Source organism: Trichomycterus rosablanca, chromosome 20 (genome assembly GCF_030014385.1).
Source record: "Trichomycterus rosablanca isolate fTriRos1 chromosome 20, fTriRos1.hap1, whole genome shotgun sequence".
In the NCBI taxonomy this organism is placed as follows: Eukaryota; Metazoa; Chordata; class Actinopteri; order Siluriformes; family Trichomycteridae; genus Trichomycterus; species Trichomycterus rosablanca.
Window position 1 is genome coordinate 7,520,371 of NC_086007.1, and position 19,632 is coordinate 7,540,002.

General features: G+C 35.4%; 1 protein-coding gene across 1 annotated transcript; it reads right to left on the bottom strand.

Moving 5' to 3' along the window:
- Positions 1-9,566: 9,566 nt before the first annotated feature.
- lhx1a (LIM homeobox 1a) lies at positions 9,567-19,523 on the bottom strand. The gene is made up of 5 exons (XM_063016853.1): positions 19,259-19,523; positions 17,608-17,831; positions 16,362-16,639; positions 12,995-13,160; positions 9,567-11,322 (listed from the first exon to the last, which is right to left on the bottom strand). The coding sequence occupies exons 1-5, from the start codon at positions 19,426-19,428 to the stop codon at positions 10,943-10,945; spliced, it is 1,218 nt and encodes a 405-aa protein (XP_062872923.1). The 5' UTR covers positions 19,429-19,523; the 3' UTR covers positions 9,567-10,942.
- Positions 19,524-19,632: the final 109 nt, after the last annotated feature.

Sequence of the window (19,632 nt, forward strand, 5' to 3'; positions counted from 1 at the left end):
AACACAAAATATTTCATAACCAATTCCAACAACTTAGAAACTAAATCTAAAAAAAACAACAAAATTATAAAAAAGAACATAATAGATTATCATTACACACACAAAAACATTATTAAATTACCTTTACAATAAATACTTTTTTAAATTTCATTTTTAAGTTTTACCACTACTTTTTGTCCTGGTCAGGCTTGTGGCTCTAGGTGCAATGCCTTGGGCACCCACTCAGATATAGCAAATCATGCCTTTATGTAGTAATAAAAAATACTAATTGTAATTAAGAAAAACAACAAACCAGGGTAAGTTGCCACAACAAAACAAAGACTTATTTAAGGAAAACAAATAATTAAAAACAACAACAACAAAACAAAGACTTATTTAAGAAAAAAAAAAAGAAAAAAAAAAAAGACAGCTGTCACCGGTGTAAAACTACATTTAATTTTGATAATTAACACTCAGCTAAACTACTTTTAAGAAACAAATTCTAATTTGAATAAACAACTATAACTTTACATTCTAAAATGTTTACTTAGGTAAGTTGCCATGTTGAGAAAAAAACCTAATAAAAAAAAAACAGCAGCAACAGGTTAAGATCAAGATCTTTTACTGAGCTTTTTAAATAAACATTAAGATAAACTTAAAATATTAAGTGAATTACACATTAAATTAAGACTAATTAAAAATATTGTATGTATAAATATGAAAAAAATACTCCTTTAGAGAAATTATTAAAAATTTTGCTGTATTAACTTTACAAGACAAAGGCTAATTCAGAGAAAGAACAGTCAGGTTATCACTGAAAATTAAGTCTAATTAAGGAAAAATGACAACTCAGGAAAGTTATTATTACAAAAGAAAGACTAATTTGAAATGTTTAGTTAGTTACCATTACAAGTTACATTACTTCTAAATTTCTCTTGAAAATGTTACATTTCTCCTATACTAAAAATATTACCATTACAAAACAAAGCCTAATTTATGCAAAATAATCAGGGTTATTTTATTACTTTTGTGACACAAAGACTAATTGAAAAAAAGAACCACTTGGCTGCTACAGAACAGAAGTAAGAAATAAATGTTAGCACATTGTTAACACATTTAACTAGCTTCATTATCTTCAATGTTTTATTAAGCAAGTCTAATTAAGAAAATCATCATTTCTTTTTATCTCGTTTTTAGCATCGTTTTATTTATCTACTGTAAGGAAATATTTCCACTGTCATTTTTCTACAGTTTTATTTTAATTCTCTTGTTTTTATACAGGTTTATATAAGTTAGGTAGCCAGGTATGTAAGACACTTGTGTCCACATCAAGTAATTCAACAAAAAGAATAACTGAATGAATTAATGAAAATAAATAAATAAATAAATAAATACTGTATTAATAGGTAGTATTGTAAAAGTGCTTTAGCTTCTTTTTATCCAACAGTTTTTTTCCCACCAGACCCACCAAAAGTAATCTTTTTGTATTGCAAAAAAAATCTTCTACGTTAAGTGTTTTTAAATGTTGTTTTTAGCTATAGTTTTTTTTAGTGATGTGCACAGACATACACTGCCTTTTATCAACATAGAAATAACAATACCAGAAATAAACAATTCCAGCACATACACAATCCCTCAATTTGGCTTTATTCTGCTCTGTTTGGTGGGCCAGAAAGCCTCCTCGTATGAGAACATTTTGTAAATCTGTGCAGAACACTTAAATAACTTTACACTACATACAGGTAATAACACAAAGACAAAGGCAAGCAGCCACCCACCCACACGCACCACTCAATTTTGTCTGTAATCTGTCATCTCGCCGCTACTTTTAATTCCTGTTAACTGCATGGTTGCATACCAGTGCTTCATTCATTTTAATGGAATTGAATAACAGCGCCGCTTGGCTGCACGCACACAAGGCTGCTTTAATTGGAATGAATGCTTAAAAAAAGTGAAAAATATTCACTGAGGAGGTTTTAGCAGAAAAAAACTGCATTTGTCTTGGGCAACTTTTGTCCAACACAAATGCATAAAAAGTTATGAGACTTTTCAATATGAGACTTAACACTATAAAACACTGATGTCTGCAAGTTTAGATCAGAGATCATCATACACACATACAGTGTATCACAGAAGTGAGTACACCCCTCACATTTCTGCAGATATTTAAGTATATCTTTTCATGGGACAACACTGACAAAATGACACTTTGACACAATGAAAGGTAGTCTGTGTGCAGCTTATATAACAGTGTAAATTTATTCTTCCCTCAAAATAACTCAATATACAGCCATTAATGTCTAAACCACCGGCAACAAAAGTGAGTACACCCCTTAGTGAAAGTTCCTGAAGTGTCAATATTTTGTGTGGCCACCATTATTTCCCAGAACTGCCTTAACTCTCCTGGGCATGGAGTTTACCAGAGCTTCACTGGTTGCCACTGGAATGCTTTTCCACTCCTCCATGACGACATCACGGAGCTGGCGGATATTCGAGACTTTGCGCTCCTCCACCTTCCGCTTGAGGATGCACCAAAGATGTTCTATTGGGTTTAGGTCTGGAGACATGCTTGGCCAGTCCATCACCTTTACCCTCAGCCTCTTCAATAAAGCAGTGGTCGTCTAAGAGGTGTGTTTGGGGTCATTATCATGCTGGAACACTGCCCTGCGACCCAGTTTCCGGAGGGAGGGGATCATGCTCTGCTTCAGTATTTCACAGTACATATTGGAGTTCATGTGTCCCTCAATGAAATGTAACTCCCCAACACCTGCTGCACTCATGCAGCCCCAGACCATGGCATTCCCACCACCATGCTTGATTGTAGGCATGACACACTTATCTTTGTACTCCTCACCTGATTGCCGCCACACATGCTTGAGACCATCTGAACCAAACAAATTAATCTTGGTCTCATCAGACCATAGGACATGGTTCCAGTAATCCATGTCCTTAGTTGACATGTCTTCAGCAAACTGTTTGCGGGCTTTCTTGTGTAGAGACTTCAGAAGAGGCTTCCTTCTGGGGTGACAGCCATGCAGACCAATTTGATGTAGTGTGCGGCGTATGGTCTGAGCACTGACAGGCTGACCCCCCACCTTTTCAATCACTGCAGCAATGCTGACAGCACTCCTGCGCCTATCTTTCAAAGACAGCAGTTGGATGTGACGCTGAGCACGTGCACTCAGCTTCTTTGGACGACCAACGCGAGGTGTGTTCTGAGTGGACCCTGCTCTTTTAAAACGCTGGATGATCTTGGCCACTGTGCTGCAGCTCAGTTTCAGGGTGTTGGCAATCTTCTTGTAGCCTTGGCCATCTTCATGTAGTGCAACAATTCGTCTTTTAAGATCCTCAGAGAGTTCTTTGCCATGAGGTGCCATGTTGGAACTTTCAGTGACCAGTATGAGAGAGTGTGAGAGCTGTACTACTAAATTGAACACACCTGCTCCCTATGCACACCTGAGACCTAGTAACACTAACGAGTCACATGACTTTTTGGAGGGAAAATGACAAGCAGTGCTCAATTTGGACATTTAGGGGTGTAGTCTCTTAGGGGTGTACTCACTTTTGTTGCCGGTGGTTTAGACATTAATGGCTGTATATTGAGTTATTTTGAGGGAAGAATAAATTTACACTGTTATATAAGCTGCACACAGACTACTTTTCATTGTGTCAAAGTGTCATTTTGTCAGTGTTGTCCCATGAAAAGATATACTTAAATATCTGCAGAAATGTGAGGGGTGTACTCACTTTTGTGATACACTGTACACTCTCACACACACACACACACACACAAGTATACATATTTTTGGTGAAACAATGTACATTATCACTAAACACTATCATACCAGTCAAGTGCTATTCTGCCATCTATCAGTAACAAATTGCATTTCAGTAACAGTAAAAAAAAATTATTTTTAAATAACATTGTAAATATATTAGTAATAATTTACAAATAACTGTGTACCACTTTAAAATTATCAGCAATGTCACCAGAACAACAAATCTGTTCTTCACTCCAAGTGCTGCCTTATTAACATAAACATGTTGTTTTTTTTGGAAATTAACTACAGTTTGCTTCTACAGTTTTATGCTGCTGTAGTCTAGTGTAACATTGCACATTTTATATCGTATTATTGGGGTAGTTGGGTGTGGTCATAATTTTTTGACTGACATTTACATGCATTGTATATATATCTTCTTAATATTGGTCACCTGAGGTAATGAATGTATGAAATGACCACTAGTGAAAATACTTCCATTTGTATTAATTTTTTTATAATTACAAATCATACAATCAGCATAACAATTTAAGTGAAAAGTAGAATTTTTTTGATAAATGTGTACACATTTCTGAATTTCGTAATATTTGGCACTACTCAAAAGTGAGTAAGCACATTTGTATTTGTATCCCTAATGCAAAAAAGAAGCATTTTCACAAGTGGTCTTATTTATATATATATAAAATGCATCTTTTTGTTTAAGTATTTACAGATTAAAAGCTTTCTTAATGGTCGTAATACTACACAGTAAAGCTTGTTAAAATCAAGAACAAAAATTAAGAACAAATAAGAACTTATAACATCTTTTAAGGATATTCATCAAGTTAAGCTGAAATAATGACTATGCTCATACACAAATCAGCTCCATGTATAATGGCTCTTCTATAAAAAAAATACATTAAAGATAATTTAATTCATGTACATAGTCCCCCTGTATAAAAAGCTAAGACTGAAAGGCTGGGTATTGTGGTCAGATCCCAGCATCGACTTTAAAGCACCATTTAAAAACATTCAATACGGTTAAGGTGCATTTATATTTAACGTGTATACAAGGTCAGGCAGGACCAATAGCCAATGTCCAATCAATCTGAGATTTGAATTTAAAGAGCTGCTGCCTCCTGGGTGGCGGAGAGCAGAGTCAGCGACGTGGCTAAGCCTCTGGCTCAGGAGGACCCCGGCAGGCCTGTTTAACTCCCAGGACCATGATTAATTCATAGTGGATTATGGCTGGGTGCAGTGGGGGCATTGCTGGGCTCCTTCAAACTAAAACCACACTGATAACGCATCGCCGCCTCCTGAGACACCAGGCTCAATTTGATGCCCGACTCTCCTTGCCTCTGCACCTATGTGGAAAATCTTTTCCCCCGCACATCCTGAGGGGATTGAATCTAATGTATCTGATTTTACTGTTTTGTTTTTCCCAGTCTATGAATTGAGATGTGAATTGAAGTAGGATTGTCACTCGGTGAATTTAAATATCTTTGTTTCTGTTTGTTCAGATGCGAAGGAGCTGCTCTGCATGTCTGATGAGGCTGTTTAATATTCCTCATCCAGAATCTGGGATGTGTTATCAACAATATCTGGTGCTGTATTTTTTATAATAATAAGTCAGCACTTTATTTTTAGATCTCTTATTAAATGGAAAACAAATCTACTTTTTTGTATTAGACTTTTTTTGTTTTATTTGCTATAACAGATGTCACCAATTCATGTATTCATTTATTCACTGTTTATTTTACTACCACTTTATCCTGTTTGGTGTTGCGCTGGGTCCGATTCATTGGGTGAAGGGCAGGAAGCACCATGGACAGGTCATCACTAATACATGTAGTACATATTGATAGTGGTGTGACTTCTGATCTCAGTAAATGCAATAAAACAGAAAGGAGTGGTTTATAGATCCACACTAAATTTAAACAATATAAAGACAAGATATGAAATGTTTTACTAATCAATGTTTTTCATATTTTTGGATAAATAAATATATAGTAAGTAAAAAAATAGTCAATAAAGCAAATAGAGCTTGTTTGTAATGTGCTATTTGTTAAGCTATAACTTCTATATTGATTAACTTTGTCGGTATACAATTACTGACTGTACTTCATCTGTTGCTCTGTATACCTTATAAACCCCCTCTACCCCGTTAATTAGTCAGAAGTCCCATAGGTCACCCACTGACCAGAGGTTATTTGGATTGTGTACCATTCTCAGCACTGCAATGACACCAATGGGGTAAAGATATGCTGAATAGATTGGATATAGTTTGGAAATGCACACACAATCCACAATTTCTGGGTCCACAACACCAAGCCATGAAGTTCAAGGAATTGTCTGTGGATCTCTGTTATCAAATTGCGGCAAAGTATAGAGACCAGGGCAAGGATACAAAACAATATCTAAGACTTTTTCCAAGGTCACAGTCGCCATAATAATATTGAAAAAAAGGAAGCTTGGTAGAACCTTGAACCTTTCTGGAGTTGACGGTCAGTATTTCGGACATCAGGGCCTGAAGGGTCTTGGTAAGAGATGTAAATAAGAACCCATTTGTCACTGTACATGAGATCCAAAAAGGAAAGCCTGTTGGATGGAGAACCATTTATACAGCACTTTATTTATCAGGCCTTTATGGAAGAGTGGGTGATGGAAGACACTGTTGACTAAAAGGCATATGACAGTCTGCTGTAAGTTTAGTAAACAGCATGTAAAGGACTTTGGGGAGAAGAAGGTGGTAGCTGTGGTGTGATGTTGCTTCTGACTGACAGTGTCAAAGAGACTGGTAAAAACTGAGAGATGAATGAAAACAGCCAAATACAGAAACACCCTTGAAGAAAACCTCCTCCAGAATGCATACACCTTTATACGTGACAATCACACTTAGCGGCCCAGCTTAATCCCAGAATTCATCATCACTGAATATCCTACAAAGAGTTCAGGGGTGTATATGGGAGGTATAGCTCATAAAAGGACCAGTAAATATACATTCAAGACATGTGTTCCAAATAAAGAAAAAGCTTAACACATGTAAATATGCTTAGTGCTATGTCTGAACCCATCGTGGCATTGTTATTATGAGTTTGCTGACAGTTTATGGTTGTATTTGCTAAATGAAAGTGTAAATGTTGCATTCTATAAATGTTACGCATAAACCAGGATGTGGTTGTTTAAATAATTCATCATTATTATTCAGAGAGATTAAAGTGTCCCCCAAAGTCTAAAAAGCAAGATATTTATTGATGGAGAGGTTTCCTTGCTTAAAACTTTACTACAAACCCAGTTACTGAGAACACCAATATTAACATTAGAAAATACTGCGAAAAAATGAACGCTAGGTAAAACACAGAAACTTAAACATGCTGCCAAAGCAAAACTATTTTTCATTTTCAAATTAAAAACTGTTTAAAATATTTTTCCTGCTAATGAGGACATAGATTTAGATGATGAAAATCGTTGAAGTATCCCTTTAATATCAGAAACTGTAATGCAGCCCTTCATCACCTCATATATTATTCAAATAACCATAAACCTTTAAGATGTCCTAACACATCGGCCAATTCAGTAAATGTGCTTCAGGTCAAATCATAATATTCAATTCATCCCATGAAATTAAATACTTAGGCTGATGCATTAAAACTGTACAAGGTGATGTTAAATAGATGCTAAAATAAATATGAACCAGTGTACGTGTTGGCAACCAAACCATGTACATGATCCTTCATCTGCTGCAACGATAACTGTTAGTAAAATGTATTCATTACTAAAACTGTAGCCATGAAGGAAATCAGCTATTCTGAATGTTAGATGTTTGAGTTAGAGTTGTTTGATCATAAAGGTAAAACAGAACGAATAATGGTAATTTAGGAACAATAGCACAGTATGGTAGTAGCATAATAATCCGGAACCTTTTGATAGAAAATTGGTGTCAAATGTAAAAAGTAAATGTAAACTTGGCTGTAGCCAAAAAAAGGATGATGTTTTACCACAACTTTAACCTGGTCAGGGTTGCAGTGGATCTAATTCAGTGGACGAAAAACAAAACACCCGGGACAGATCGGCAGTCCATTACAGGTCAGACACACAAACACATTTATAGACACACACTTACAATTAGGGCAATTTTAGTAGCTCCAGTTTTCCTGACTGCATGTCTTTGGACTTGTGGGAAGTAACTGGAGCACCCAGATGAAACCCAAGTGGACACAGGGAGAACATGCAAACTTCACACTGAAAGAAATCAAACCCAGGCCCTTTTCGCTGTGATACAACAGCACTACACTGCACCTAGTTCTGTATTACATTACAAATGATAACATTTTAAAAATTGTCCTAATAGAGCAAGCTTTATTACAGCAGGTAATGTTAAGGCCAAATTATAATTATGTTCCATCTTAGAAGTTCTGATCACCAATGGATCTAATTTATTGTGCCCAGTGATTCCGGGAAGCCAGACCCAGTGACCCTGACCAGGATAAAGTAGTGGTAACAACATGAAAATGAATTGAAATAACTAAAATATGCTTCGTCTGTCTACATTTTACTTTCAGCACCTCAGGGATATTATTTTGCAAGAATGTGGAAAAAAATCAGGCTGCACAGTAAACATGGATGAGACTTCATCAAATCTTGATGTAGAGAAGAGGTGGTTGAGCACGCTGCATAATATTCTGTTCACCCTCAGCAATTTCTGTTCCTAAATTTCAGCACTTAGTCTGAAATATGGTAGACCGTGCTTGCTTAAAACGAATACATCATAAAATAAATATGGTCGCCCACTAATAATGTCAGCAGGAAAATTGTACATTTCTGGTGTGTAATGTTTATGCTCAAAGACTGCATTAAAATATATTCAATAATATTCCTCATCCAGGCTTTAAAATGTGTCAGCAAGTTCTTGAATAGACGGCGCTTGCTAACATATTACATAGTGCTAGAAAGAGGGTGAGAAGAACTGTGACATCTTGGCTTATTCTCTGCACTTTTATGTCTTTCCATTTCTGACCTTTAGTACTAGCTACAAATATTTGCTGATGAGACTAAACATTAGGACTACTTTTTTAATATGCTGTCAAAACAGCTCTGACCCACCAGGACATGGACTTCCCAAATCATCTGAACTAAGTCTGTGGTACCTGGTAGCAGAAAAATACCAGCAGGTTCTTTAGCTTCTGCATGTTGCACAGTGGATCTGTCCAGTTCCAGTGCCTGCATGTCCATAGTAGATCTTTTTGCTGCTGGACAGGAGTTAGCATGGGCACTTTAACTGGTGATTACCTTATCACCAGTAATAAAATAAAATGCAATCTGAACCCCAGTAGCACTTCTGCTGGTTTTATAGATAGATAGATTTTTTTTTTTAATTTTAAGGTTGCATGTCGCTAAAGTTATATACGTACAATGTGCCCAGCTGTTATACATTTTCATCACAGGCAAATCCTGTCTCTAAAGTAGAAGTGTTCAAATAAGGAATAATTTATATAATTATTATTCATTTAAATACCTTTTTCCCATCATTGCATTGACAAAAAAGCCACAAAAACTAGAAGTTAGATGTTTTAACAAACCTGCAGAATGTGGTTGCAGAATGTGGTTGAGCTACTGCCAGAAATACTATCAGACTGTTTGATGTCGAGTGATATAAAGGCATTATATTTATGTCATCCTAAAACAAATCTGGTCCCGTCCCCCCCCCCCCCAAAAAAAAAAACAAAAAAAAAACTAATAAAATAATAATAATAATTTATAATGAATCTTTCTAGCATCCCAATATTATATTTGTACTTTTATTAAAAACTCACAAATTTGTTCAACATGTTGTATTTATACAGTGAATGGTCTAATAAGCACTGGAGGTCACATAAGCTTAGGTTTATTCGAACAATAAAAGACATACCATGAGAATTTGATATTTAAAGAAATTAGCAGCTGCTCACTGCACATTTGACCATTGATTTTAATTAATAGTTTGGATTTTCTTTCATTTAGAGACACAAAAATAAAACTTGTAGGTCTAAGTATGTTATATTAACAATTTATGAATATTTTTCAGCAGACTAAAAAAAATAAGAAGTAAATACTTCTTGTTTTTTAACACTTACACTTTGTTTCAACACGTTCTGCAGATAATGGTGCAAAGCACTTTTACAGTATTTGTGCTATGGTTTTATTTGGCAACTGTCTACTTACTTGTGTTTTTTTTCCTTTTTACATTTTTTGTAAATAACATCTTGTACAAACTAGCACAGTGAACCACAACCCCAGCAAACTCGTTTGTTCTTCATACAGTATAAATAAAGTCAATACAAAAGTTTGGTTGGTTGCTTGGAACTTTTTATCTGGATCAAGAGGTTCTAAAACATGGTTTATACTTTTTAACTCCTGAATTAAATATATTACGTAAACAGTTGACTGTTCTAATGTCCCTTTCAGACCCTTTTTAAAATAATTTTAGAAGGTAGACTTCATTTATCAACATTTCAAGTTCTTGTCCATTAAATAAAGGGTTCACAATCCACACATTTACTGTTTGCCTTTTGAAGGCCAACTCCGAAATTTGGTGGAATTCTTAAAAAAAGGATATGTCCAGATGAAGAAAAGCTTTTTTTCCTCCCTTGAATCCAGAAACATATTTAGTGTCAAAAAGGTTGTTTAAGTGTCAATATGGCAGAGCCTTGAAAGGCAAAGAGGTCTGAGGAGTTTTCAAATAAATAAATTAGTCTGGCGGCTCAGATCTTTCCCGGAGTCAACATCGCAGGTAAGCGTTAGGTACGCCGCTGTGGGTGTTTCTCTGTAAAGCTAAGTCTTTGACAGTAGCTGATGCTGTTAATATGTTATGGTCATTGTTTTGAGAGTGAAGGTTTTACCAGTGGTGCATGATGGGCTTTGGGGGGAAGTTGCTGTTCTAAACCTCACAGCGCCGTCCATAGCGATTAGGTCAACAGTAGCCATCAGTCATTTCTGTGCTCAAGTTCTGATTTTGATGAGGGGAAACAAATGTAAGTGAACTGCAACAAAATATGAAAGTAAAGCGTGTTCTTGGCCTCAGTCTGATGCCTTCTTTATACTCTCTTATCACAAGAAAATAAAATGTCAAATAATAAATACAAATAGCAAGAATGTGCAGTGTCCCTGTCGCCACAATATTCCTTCATATTGTCCCTAATTTCTCTTCAGAGAAACACCTTTAAAAGCTACCAGACTGTACCCTCATTCATTTCTGATGGGGGGTGGGAGAGGTGGTTGTTGTATCCGCTTCCGTTCAGAGACAGTGAGGTAAATGAGGGACTGGGACCAAACACGTCAGAAGACATACTGTGTAGAGGTCCGGGGATGCCCGGCTCCGGGCTGGGTGACTCTCCAGGATGATGAGACATTATGTCTGAAAAGCGCTGTACTTCACTGGATGGATGGTGTCCAGGAATGGGATGGTCCATGCCCCCTAGAGGGGTGCCAGTGGGTCCAGATGATGGGACAAAAGGAAGGTCTACTGGGGTCTGTGCCTGTGAGGATGGCGGCCCTTGTGGAAAGAAGTCATAATTCCCTCCAGGTCCATAGTAATCGCTCTGATAATCTGCGAAACAAAAAGCAAAATCAGATTCAGTTTCAACATTTAATGCTCAAAATTGCTTAAAAAAGTTATTGAATGTGCAGCATGTGGTTGTGTGGAACAAGTTCTGACTGTGCCACATTAGTCACAGAACATGTTCAAGTAAAATCACAGTGTGTGAAATTTATTATGAGGAGAAACGGTTGGTCTTTGAATTTATACGGTTCTTCTTAATGTGTAACAGCAAGATAATAGCAAAAAAATTAAATATGATATATGTGTGTGTAAATATGTGTATATATAATATCATCAAATGTGTAGGCATGTACACAATCAAATCTAGACATACAACATAACTTACTAGCTTTTTTAACTACAGTACAGCACTTCAGTACTTAGTACTAAAGTACAGCAAAGAAAACTGAAAAAAAAAGAAAAGAAAAAATATTGGGGAATACATCCTATCTATCTTACGATTTATTAAAAAATTGTGCCTATACAAATATATAACCCATAACTGATCTATTGTATATATTCATAACTGTAACCATATCTTTATTTCTATATATTTATACTTATATATATGTATATATAAATAGATACACTACTGCTCCTATTGTTGCATATACAATGTACATATGCACGTTGTACATCACTACACCTTACTTACTTTATTTGTATTTGTATTAGTTTCTCTTCTTTTGCTTGTTAAACTACTGGAGGCCAATAATTTCCCTTGGGATAAATAAAGTATCTATCTATCTATCTATCTATCTATCTATCTATCTATCTATCTATCTATCTATCTATCTATCTATCTATCTATCTATCTATCTATCTATCTATCTATCTATCTATCTATCTATCTAAGCCTTGGAGAGAAAAAAAATTCAAGATTTAAAAAAATCATTAAAAGAAAAAGAAAAGCAAGGCAAACTTTAATAACAAATGAAAGGGGACATGAGCACGAAAGTAAAATAAAGGAACAAATAAAGAAAAGTCGAATTATTTTTGTAAATAAATAAAAAATGTTGATGAAATTATCTACCGTTTACCTGTTTAGTGTAAAATTAAAAGTAGCATCAAAAATGTAGGAAACATCAAAACACGTCAGCAAGTAAAAATCAGATGAAAATAAAAAAAGTCTTGTGTGTTGTAGATGAGAGAAAGAGAAATACCAGCTGAATAAAATGTGTTGATGGAAATGACTAACCAGCTGACCTCAATTATGCTAAAGACTCACGCATGAATGGAAGCGGGGGAGGCTGAACACAGCTAGCGGAAATGTGTTGGTGATAACGGCAAAGATTAAACCAGCAGTAACACTAAACACTGTTTTGGTTGACTGAAAGCCAAGAGTTCACCAGCATGCACTACTGAATTCAAATCTGCATCTTCTTTCTATGTTTTTAGCATGCGGACCAATGCAAGGCACTGGATGTTGATTCAGGATGCACGGTTTTAATATTTTAAACAGCCAAAAATAATATGGCATTAAATACATAAGAAGCCGTTTTCGCCACAAATAGCTAAGATTACAGAATCAGATTACGATCAGAAACGATTCTCAGTGTTTCCAGTTGATAATCAGTGCGACTCTTCAAAGGCATCCAGCAGCGCCATACAAACACACATACGCGCAAAAGTGTCCGGCCTTATAGGACAAAAGTGCGAGGAAGATAAAACCGTTTCGTACCTCCATAGTAGGAAAATGGGCCGTTAGGAATGAGCTCTCCGGGTTCGAGCCGGTCCACCAATGTGCGCATCCGCCTTGGACTCCGGAAAAACGCGTGTCTCCGTGCGCCCAATGCGCTCAACTGCTTCATGCGCCGTTCCTTAGAGCGCCGGTTCTGGAACCATACCTAATGTACACAAACAAATAAATACACACTTTTACTGCACACTCCCAACACATACTTTATAAAAATAAAAAAAACAATAGAACAAATACACACAGTGGGGCAAAACCTTTAACCACTGAACCACTTTGTTTTTGTTATTTAATGTACTTTCAGAGCAAATATGTCTACATCAAATGCACACATATAATGCTTTTTTTTTTTACAAACCTTTTATTTATAAGGTAATAGGTAATTAATAATTATAACCGTATTTTTAAGTAAAAAAAAAACATACATACAAATGTTAATATCAAAATGAACGCGGTTATTCAGTCATTAGGCCTATAATAAAATATTTATTTAAAGCCACATAAAACACATGCTGCAAACTACAATATAAAAAAGTAAACTGGTTTACTTATTAAACAGCATTGTGTTTGGTTGAAAAGATTTTACACGAGTGGTAATCATTGCTCTAGGGCAAAATTATTACACAAAACGTGCGTGGACGAGCTGCAAACCCATAACCAGCACCATAAACATCACTGTCATTTTAGTGAAAATCGAAAATCGAAAATATGGAAGTACAAATTGTACCCAGACAGGTGAGCCACACAAGATTTTACAGCGTGCTCTGAGACTAATGATAAGAAACGTAAAAAAATTTTATAAGAGGAACTGAAGGAATCAAGAACAACAGTTACACACTAAACAATAACCAATGAACTGCGCCGCAACGATATCAGTTCTTATACCTCGTACACAACTCATCTGCTCATAAATACAGCACATGGGTGCAGATTTTACATTTGCGTATTTAAACATAAATACAAGTATTTAAATATATCTAAACAACGATCAGATAAAATAAATGTAGAACTCCAGGGAAATAATATAGCTTGGTCATGCCACAATGAAGTATGGAGGTAGAAAACATCATGATATGGAACTGCAGTCAAAGAAAATAGAAATAAAAAAATACCACAGGACCAAAGGACAGGACAACCGTCAAAACATGCCAAGACTGGTTTCTAAGCCTAAATATCGATGAAGGTTTTTGCAAGGCCAATCCTAATCTTCTGACATACATCTTACTGAAAATGTACATGTTTGAGTATTTTAAAACTGTGAGTCTATCAGAGAGATCCAAATAACCCTGGACAATTTTAAATAAGTAAAGTTTTATTAAGATTTTAAATATATTAATCTGTTCATATTTATAAATACTAAGTGAAAAAATAATATGTGAATACATAAGAAGTGAATAATGCTCTGGAGACATAAAAAAAACAAAACCATAAATGATACCCTAAATATATGCCCTCTTCTCCCTGTGTAACTGTATAACACACACCTTTTACAACCAAACCAAGTACACACTTATTATAGACTGCTTGCAAGTGTAAAGAACACAGTAATTGTCTGGGACTGTATATATCTGAAACTGCCTTAGAATGGCATAATAACATAATACATAAATTAAAACTTAAAAACATTAAAACTAATAAAACAGATATTATATTTTTATACACAATTAAAGGTACTAGAAAACCTAATATAATGGCAGTTTTTATTTTAATTTAAAAAATAGCACAACTGATTATTTAGATACAATTCTGCATTTTTTATTTTTTGGTGCTAGAATAAACTTATATAACTATATGCAGTACTACAATAAACATTTCACGCAATGTAAACATTTACATAAATTATTCAGTGAATTTTAGTAAAATGCAGCAAAATGACAAAAAAAATCTAAGGTGTGTTTAGGAAAAGTTTTTTTTTTATTATTATATTGCTTTATAATCTATTTAATTTTTTATTATTTTTTGAAACATAATAATGTATTTTTTCTCAGGACAGTTTCGCTTTTACAAAGTAAATTGATCATCCCTGCTGTATTTCAGGATTAATGTTAATAGATGGGTATCACTCAATGTTCTCCTGCCAGAACGTTTAAATATTATTTCATTTCTTCTCTTTGTTACTATGTTATGTAACATACTGAAGTACAGGTCGGGCAGAGGTGATGTACAGTGTTGATATTTTCAGTGAATTTCTAATGCAGAGGAACATTGCTTCAATTATCGCCACTTGGTGACTCGTATCTAACCTCAGTTTAATGATCTTTTAACCCTCCATTTAACTCGACTGAGGGGGCAGCAGTAGGGACCTGAAACCTCGAATTAATAAGCAATGATATTACCAATATTAGCCGTCTCTGTGGGGTTATTATTTATAGTAATCTATAAGACGACCCTTGAATTCGTTTGTGCTAATTAATATTTACTCTGGTGGACCTAAACAGCCGCTAAACCTCCCTGATCTGATATTCAGCCCTGTTAATAAATGATCCCAAGAGCATTTATTGAAACTGATTTTACTGACAAGACTCCATCCGTAATACAATATTTCATCTGTAAATCTGTTCTACCAGAAATTCAGTACATGTTATTGAAGGCGTTACAGCCATGAAGCACATACAAGCAAAACAGTCTTTGTTTCAAAACGGCCAAATTGACAATAACTGATTGGTGAGATTGTGCAAAAAAATCGAACAGGATCGGCAATTCTTTTTTTCAGACTTTCCACTTGAGTGAGAAGCGTCCCAGCATGGCTAAATGTGGGCGCTGAGCGTGATGATGCCGAGCTGCCAGGCTTCCCGTCGATCCTGCCAGCCTAACGCCAGTTGGCACATTTCTCCATCACTTGCGCCAAGGGGAAAAATAGGCAAAATGTATAAATACTACCTCGGAAAATTCTGCAATGCCAGCAAAAAAGATTTCCGTTCGAATGTTTTGACTTTGAAAGGTCGGTGCACTGGAAATGACGCACGCACAAGCCAAATCAAGCCAACAATGTTCATGGTTTATGACCCATATAGATATCTTTTAAGATTTCCATTTAGTCAAAGGGATTTAAATGAAAATAAATTAATGACGCCTATTTTAATTCCTAAAGAACATTTCTCTCTATATATTTGCTTTCTGTATATGCATATGCATTTATACACGTTGGAATATCAGCAGTTGCGCACCGTCACACACCAAGAAGATGAATGCTTTTATAAATCATAACATCAGTTATATGGCGTCATAATTATATTTAATATTAATATATAAATTATTTATATATAAATAATAAATACAATAATAAATATTATTATTTTACTGCAGCCACAAAAATTGCGTTTTACAGTCAGAAATCAGAAGGAATTTGTACCTGGATGACGCGCATGTTGAGGCCGGTCTCCTGAGCGAGCTGCTCCCGGATGTGGCGCGTGGGTTTGGGCGTGGCTGCGAACGCCGCTTTCAGCGTCTCCAGCTGTTTGGCTTTGATGGTGGTGCGGGGACCGCGGCGCTTCCCACCCAGGTTCTGATCATCGTTCTCGTTGTTCACTGTCTCTTTGTCAGATGAGTTAGCGATTTCCGAATCCTTCACGTCGTCCTGAAGCGGGTCTTGCGAGTCGGGCGACAAACTTGGATCACTGCAGGCTGTTACTGCAGACAGAAAGCAAAACAAAATGCTAGATTGTAAATAAACCTAAGCCTGGTTTTAACACCAATACAGTACAAACATTAGAGGGCACCGGCAGGTCATAATCTACAGCAGAAAGTGACCGGTTTGACACAATGCTTTAAAATGCGTTCATTACTGAATACCACATACTTGGGCTTACGTTCTTTTTCAGTGTCATATTCGGGTGATTGTAGGGGTCCAGTGTTTCAAATAATAAAATATTTTGTCTCTAAATCCATTTTTACTGACTGGTAAAACGATCTAATGCATCCAAACAATTCGACATCCCACACACAGACCAGAAATTATAGAAACATTTCAGAAATGGTCCATTTATGGAGGAAAAAGGAGGCAAATCAGTGCACCTGGCAACTTCGTGCGAGAAAAAAGATGTGTACTTAAAACTAACAACACAACCTTAATTAAAATGTCTCTTAACATTTCTTTACTGCCCAACCCTTCCATGTCCAATTTTAAAATCTTGGGGGAAAAAAGAAAACACATACATTATAGTATACTATTAAAATAAAGATATCAGGAATATTTTTTCAGTGCAATCACAGAATTCTTTTTTGTTTATAAAAAAAAACAATCACAGTGTAGAAAATAATATTACAGTTATTTTTAATAGTCATTGATGTTTTTTGACATATAAGGGACTTTAACAAAACAGGCTGGGATAAAATCCAACTCTAACTAAGATATAGATATTTACAGGCTAACATACTAACACATTCCTTTATGATCTGCTCCCTTTTATTAATTTAACCAAAAACATATTTAATTAATGGAGGAATTTTATGTTTTAGAGGAATTTAGTTACTAGTCTAGACTCAAACTTGCAAAACAACAAGCTTGATAAAGCAGAGTGGAAGAGAGGACGCCATGCAATCTAAACTCTGAATATTAACTGTAATAAATGTCATTGATTTTCAACTTAGTATCTTACCAGAGAGAAGGTTGGCGTCTTTTACAGATGCGTTATTTAAATAGTCGTCTTTGCAGACGAATTTGTTTTCATCTATGATGTAGAGTTCCTCTCCCGTAGACAGCTGTTTGTTGCACATCATGCAGGTAAAGCAGTTCAGGTGGAACACTTTGTTGCGCGCTCTGCGGACCAGGTCATTGGGCGAGATGCCCTGTGCACAACCTGCGCACTTAGTGCCAAACCGCCTGAAAAACAAACAAATAAACAAAAAACCCAAAAGGTTTAATGCATTTTATATGAAAATAAGAAAGAGAGAAAGTACGAAAATAAAAATAAAAAAAATAAAAACGTAATATATATATATATATATATATATATATATATATATATATATATATATATATATATATATATATATAAAGACATTTTATTAACCGGAGATCAACTCGAATTAATTATACAAAATATTTTATTTAACATTCAGCCTCATTAAATCCTGTTAAAATATATATTTTTTATTATTTCCTGTTTTTTTAAGTATAATTGCAGTTACAAAATGATTTTAATTTTAGTTTTAATTTTATTACAATACATAAAAATAAACAAAAGAAAAATGTCTATTCAAGTAGTCCTGACCAGTACCCACACTGACAAGGGATGTAATTAATGTTGTGTATTGAGATGGTGTTCAATGATTGTTGATTCAAATTCTATTGTGTTGTCTGCGGATTTCCATCTTAGAGTGTTTTTTATTCAAATCCACTTATCACATGTACATTCGACCTGGGGCAAACACACAGCACATTCGGGCCTAGCACTGATCCCTGCTGCTCCTCGGCCAGCACGAAGTGTGATTTCCTTACACACCTCACAATGTGCAAGAGTATACAGAGCATTAGTGGAGCTGCTCTTCGTTTTACATGACAATTCAAATTAACAAGCCTTTAATTATCGGGTGTGCTAATCAAGGAATCCTGCATGCTAACCTAGTTGACAAGTCTTACTTTCACACTCCGATGTGGGAATTTTAGTTGGTTGTAAATCAAAAGCGAGGCATTACCAATTATCTTCTGTCAGCCGAGTTTTAAAATAAAGAATACATATTTGATCTTGTTTGCAAAACGCTTCTTTTTAACTTAGAAGAAATATTGTGATAAAATACTTTACTAAAGTTTATATTAAGGTTATAATAAGGTTATATGTTACCTTTTAAGTTAACACTTTAAGTGAACGAAAAAAATACAAATATAGCCATAGACATTTGTTAAAAAATGTGTAATAAAATGTAAAACATGCAGCTCACATACAACGTATGCATGTATTCTATTAAAATGTTGAGAAAATGTATTTTATAAATAAAACAATTACGAAAAAACAATAAGCACATAATGTGCAGTATTTATACACATATATAGCAAGAAAATTTCGCTGTAGCCTATTCTTATATATAGATTTACGAAATACAGCTAGATATTATTTCATGAGTAATATATATTTTCCCCAGCTCCATTACTTTTGTCACAAACTGTGTTAATTATATTTATTTTATTCATGAAAATTTAGTGGAACCCTTTATCCGGCGCTTAACAGGGGGTCCAATGACGGTCCAGTTTATCCCAACACAGTAATCAATAGTGAACATGGTAAAACATGTAGTCTTCTTGTCACTCACCTGAAGAAGTCATTTTTGCAGTAGAGTTTCCCTTCTCTTGAGAAGCATTTCTCAGTCAGATTGCATTTGCACTCGCAGCACTGCACACACTTGATGTGCCACGCTCTGTCCAGCACATTGAGCAGGAACCTGTCCAGTATAGGCCTCTCGCAGCCCGCACAGTGGACCATCGTCTTTGGATGCGCTCCCACAACCACCGCTGCGTGTTTGTCCGCAACCTGAGAGCCTTTTGTAGTATCTCACAAGCACACAACAAGAGAAGGTTAGTCCAAGTCCCAGCGAGTCGTTGTTAACAGTTGTTGTTGGACGAACACTCAGATGTCAGCAAAAGGTGTCCAAAGGAGATTCTCATGCTTCAAATGTCCATCATGTCC

Coding starts and splice junctions, on each gene's coding strand:
- lhx1a (XM_063016853.1), bottom strand. CDS start 19,428: ATGGTCCACTGTGCGGGCTGCGAGAGGCCTATACTGGACAGGTTCCTG. Junction 16,640..17,607: donor AGACGCCAACCTTCTCTCTG/GTAAGATACTAA, acceptor TTCTGTCTGCAG/TAACAGCCTGCAGTGATCCA. Junction 13,161..16,361: donor TCAACATGCGCGTCATCCAG/GTACAAATTCCT, acceptor TGTGTACATTAG/GTATGGTTCCAGAACCGGCG.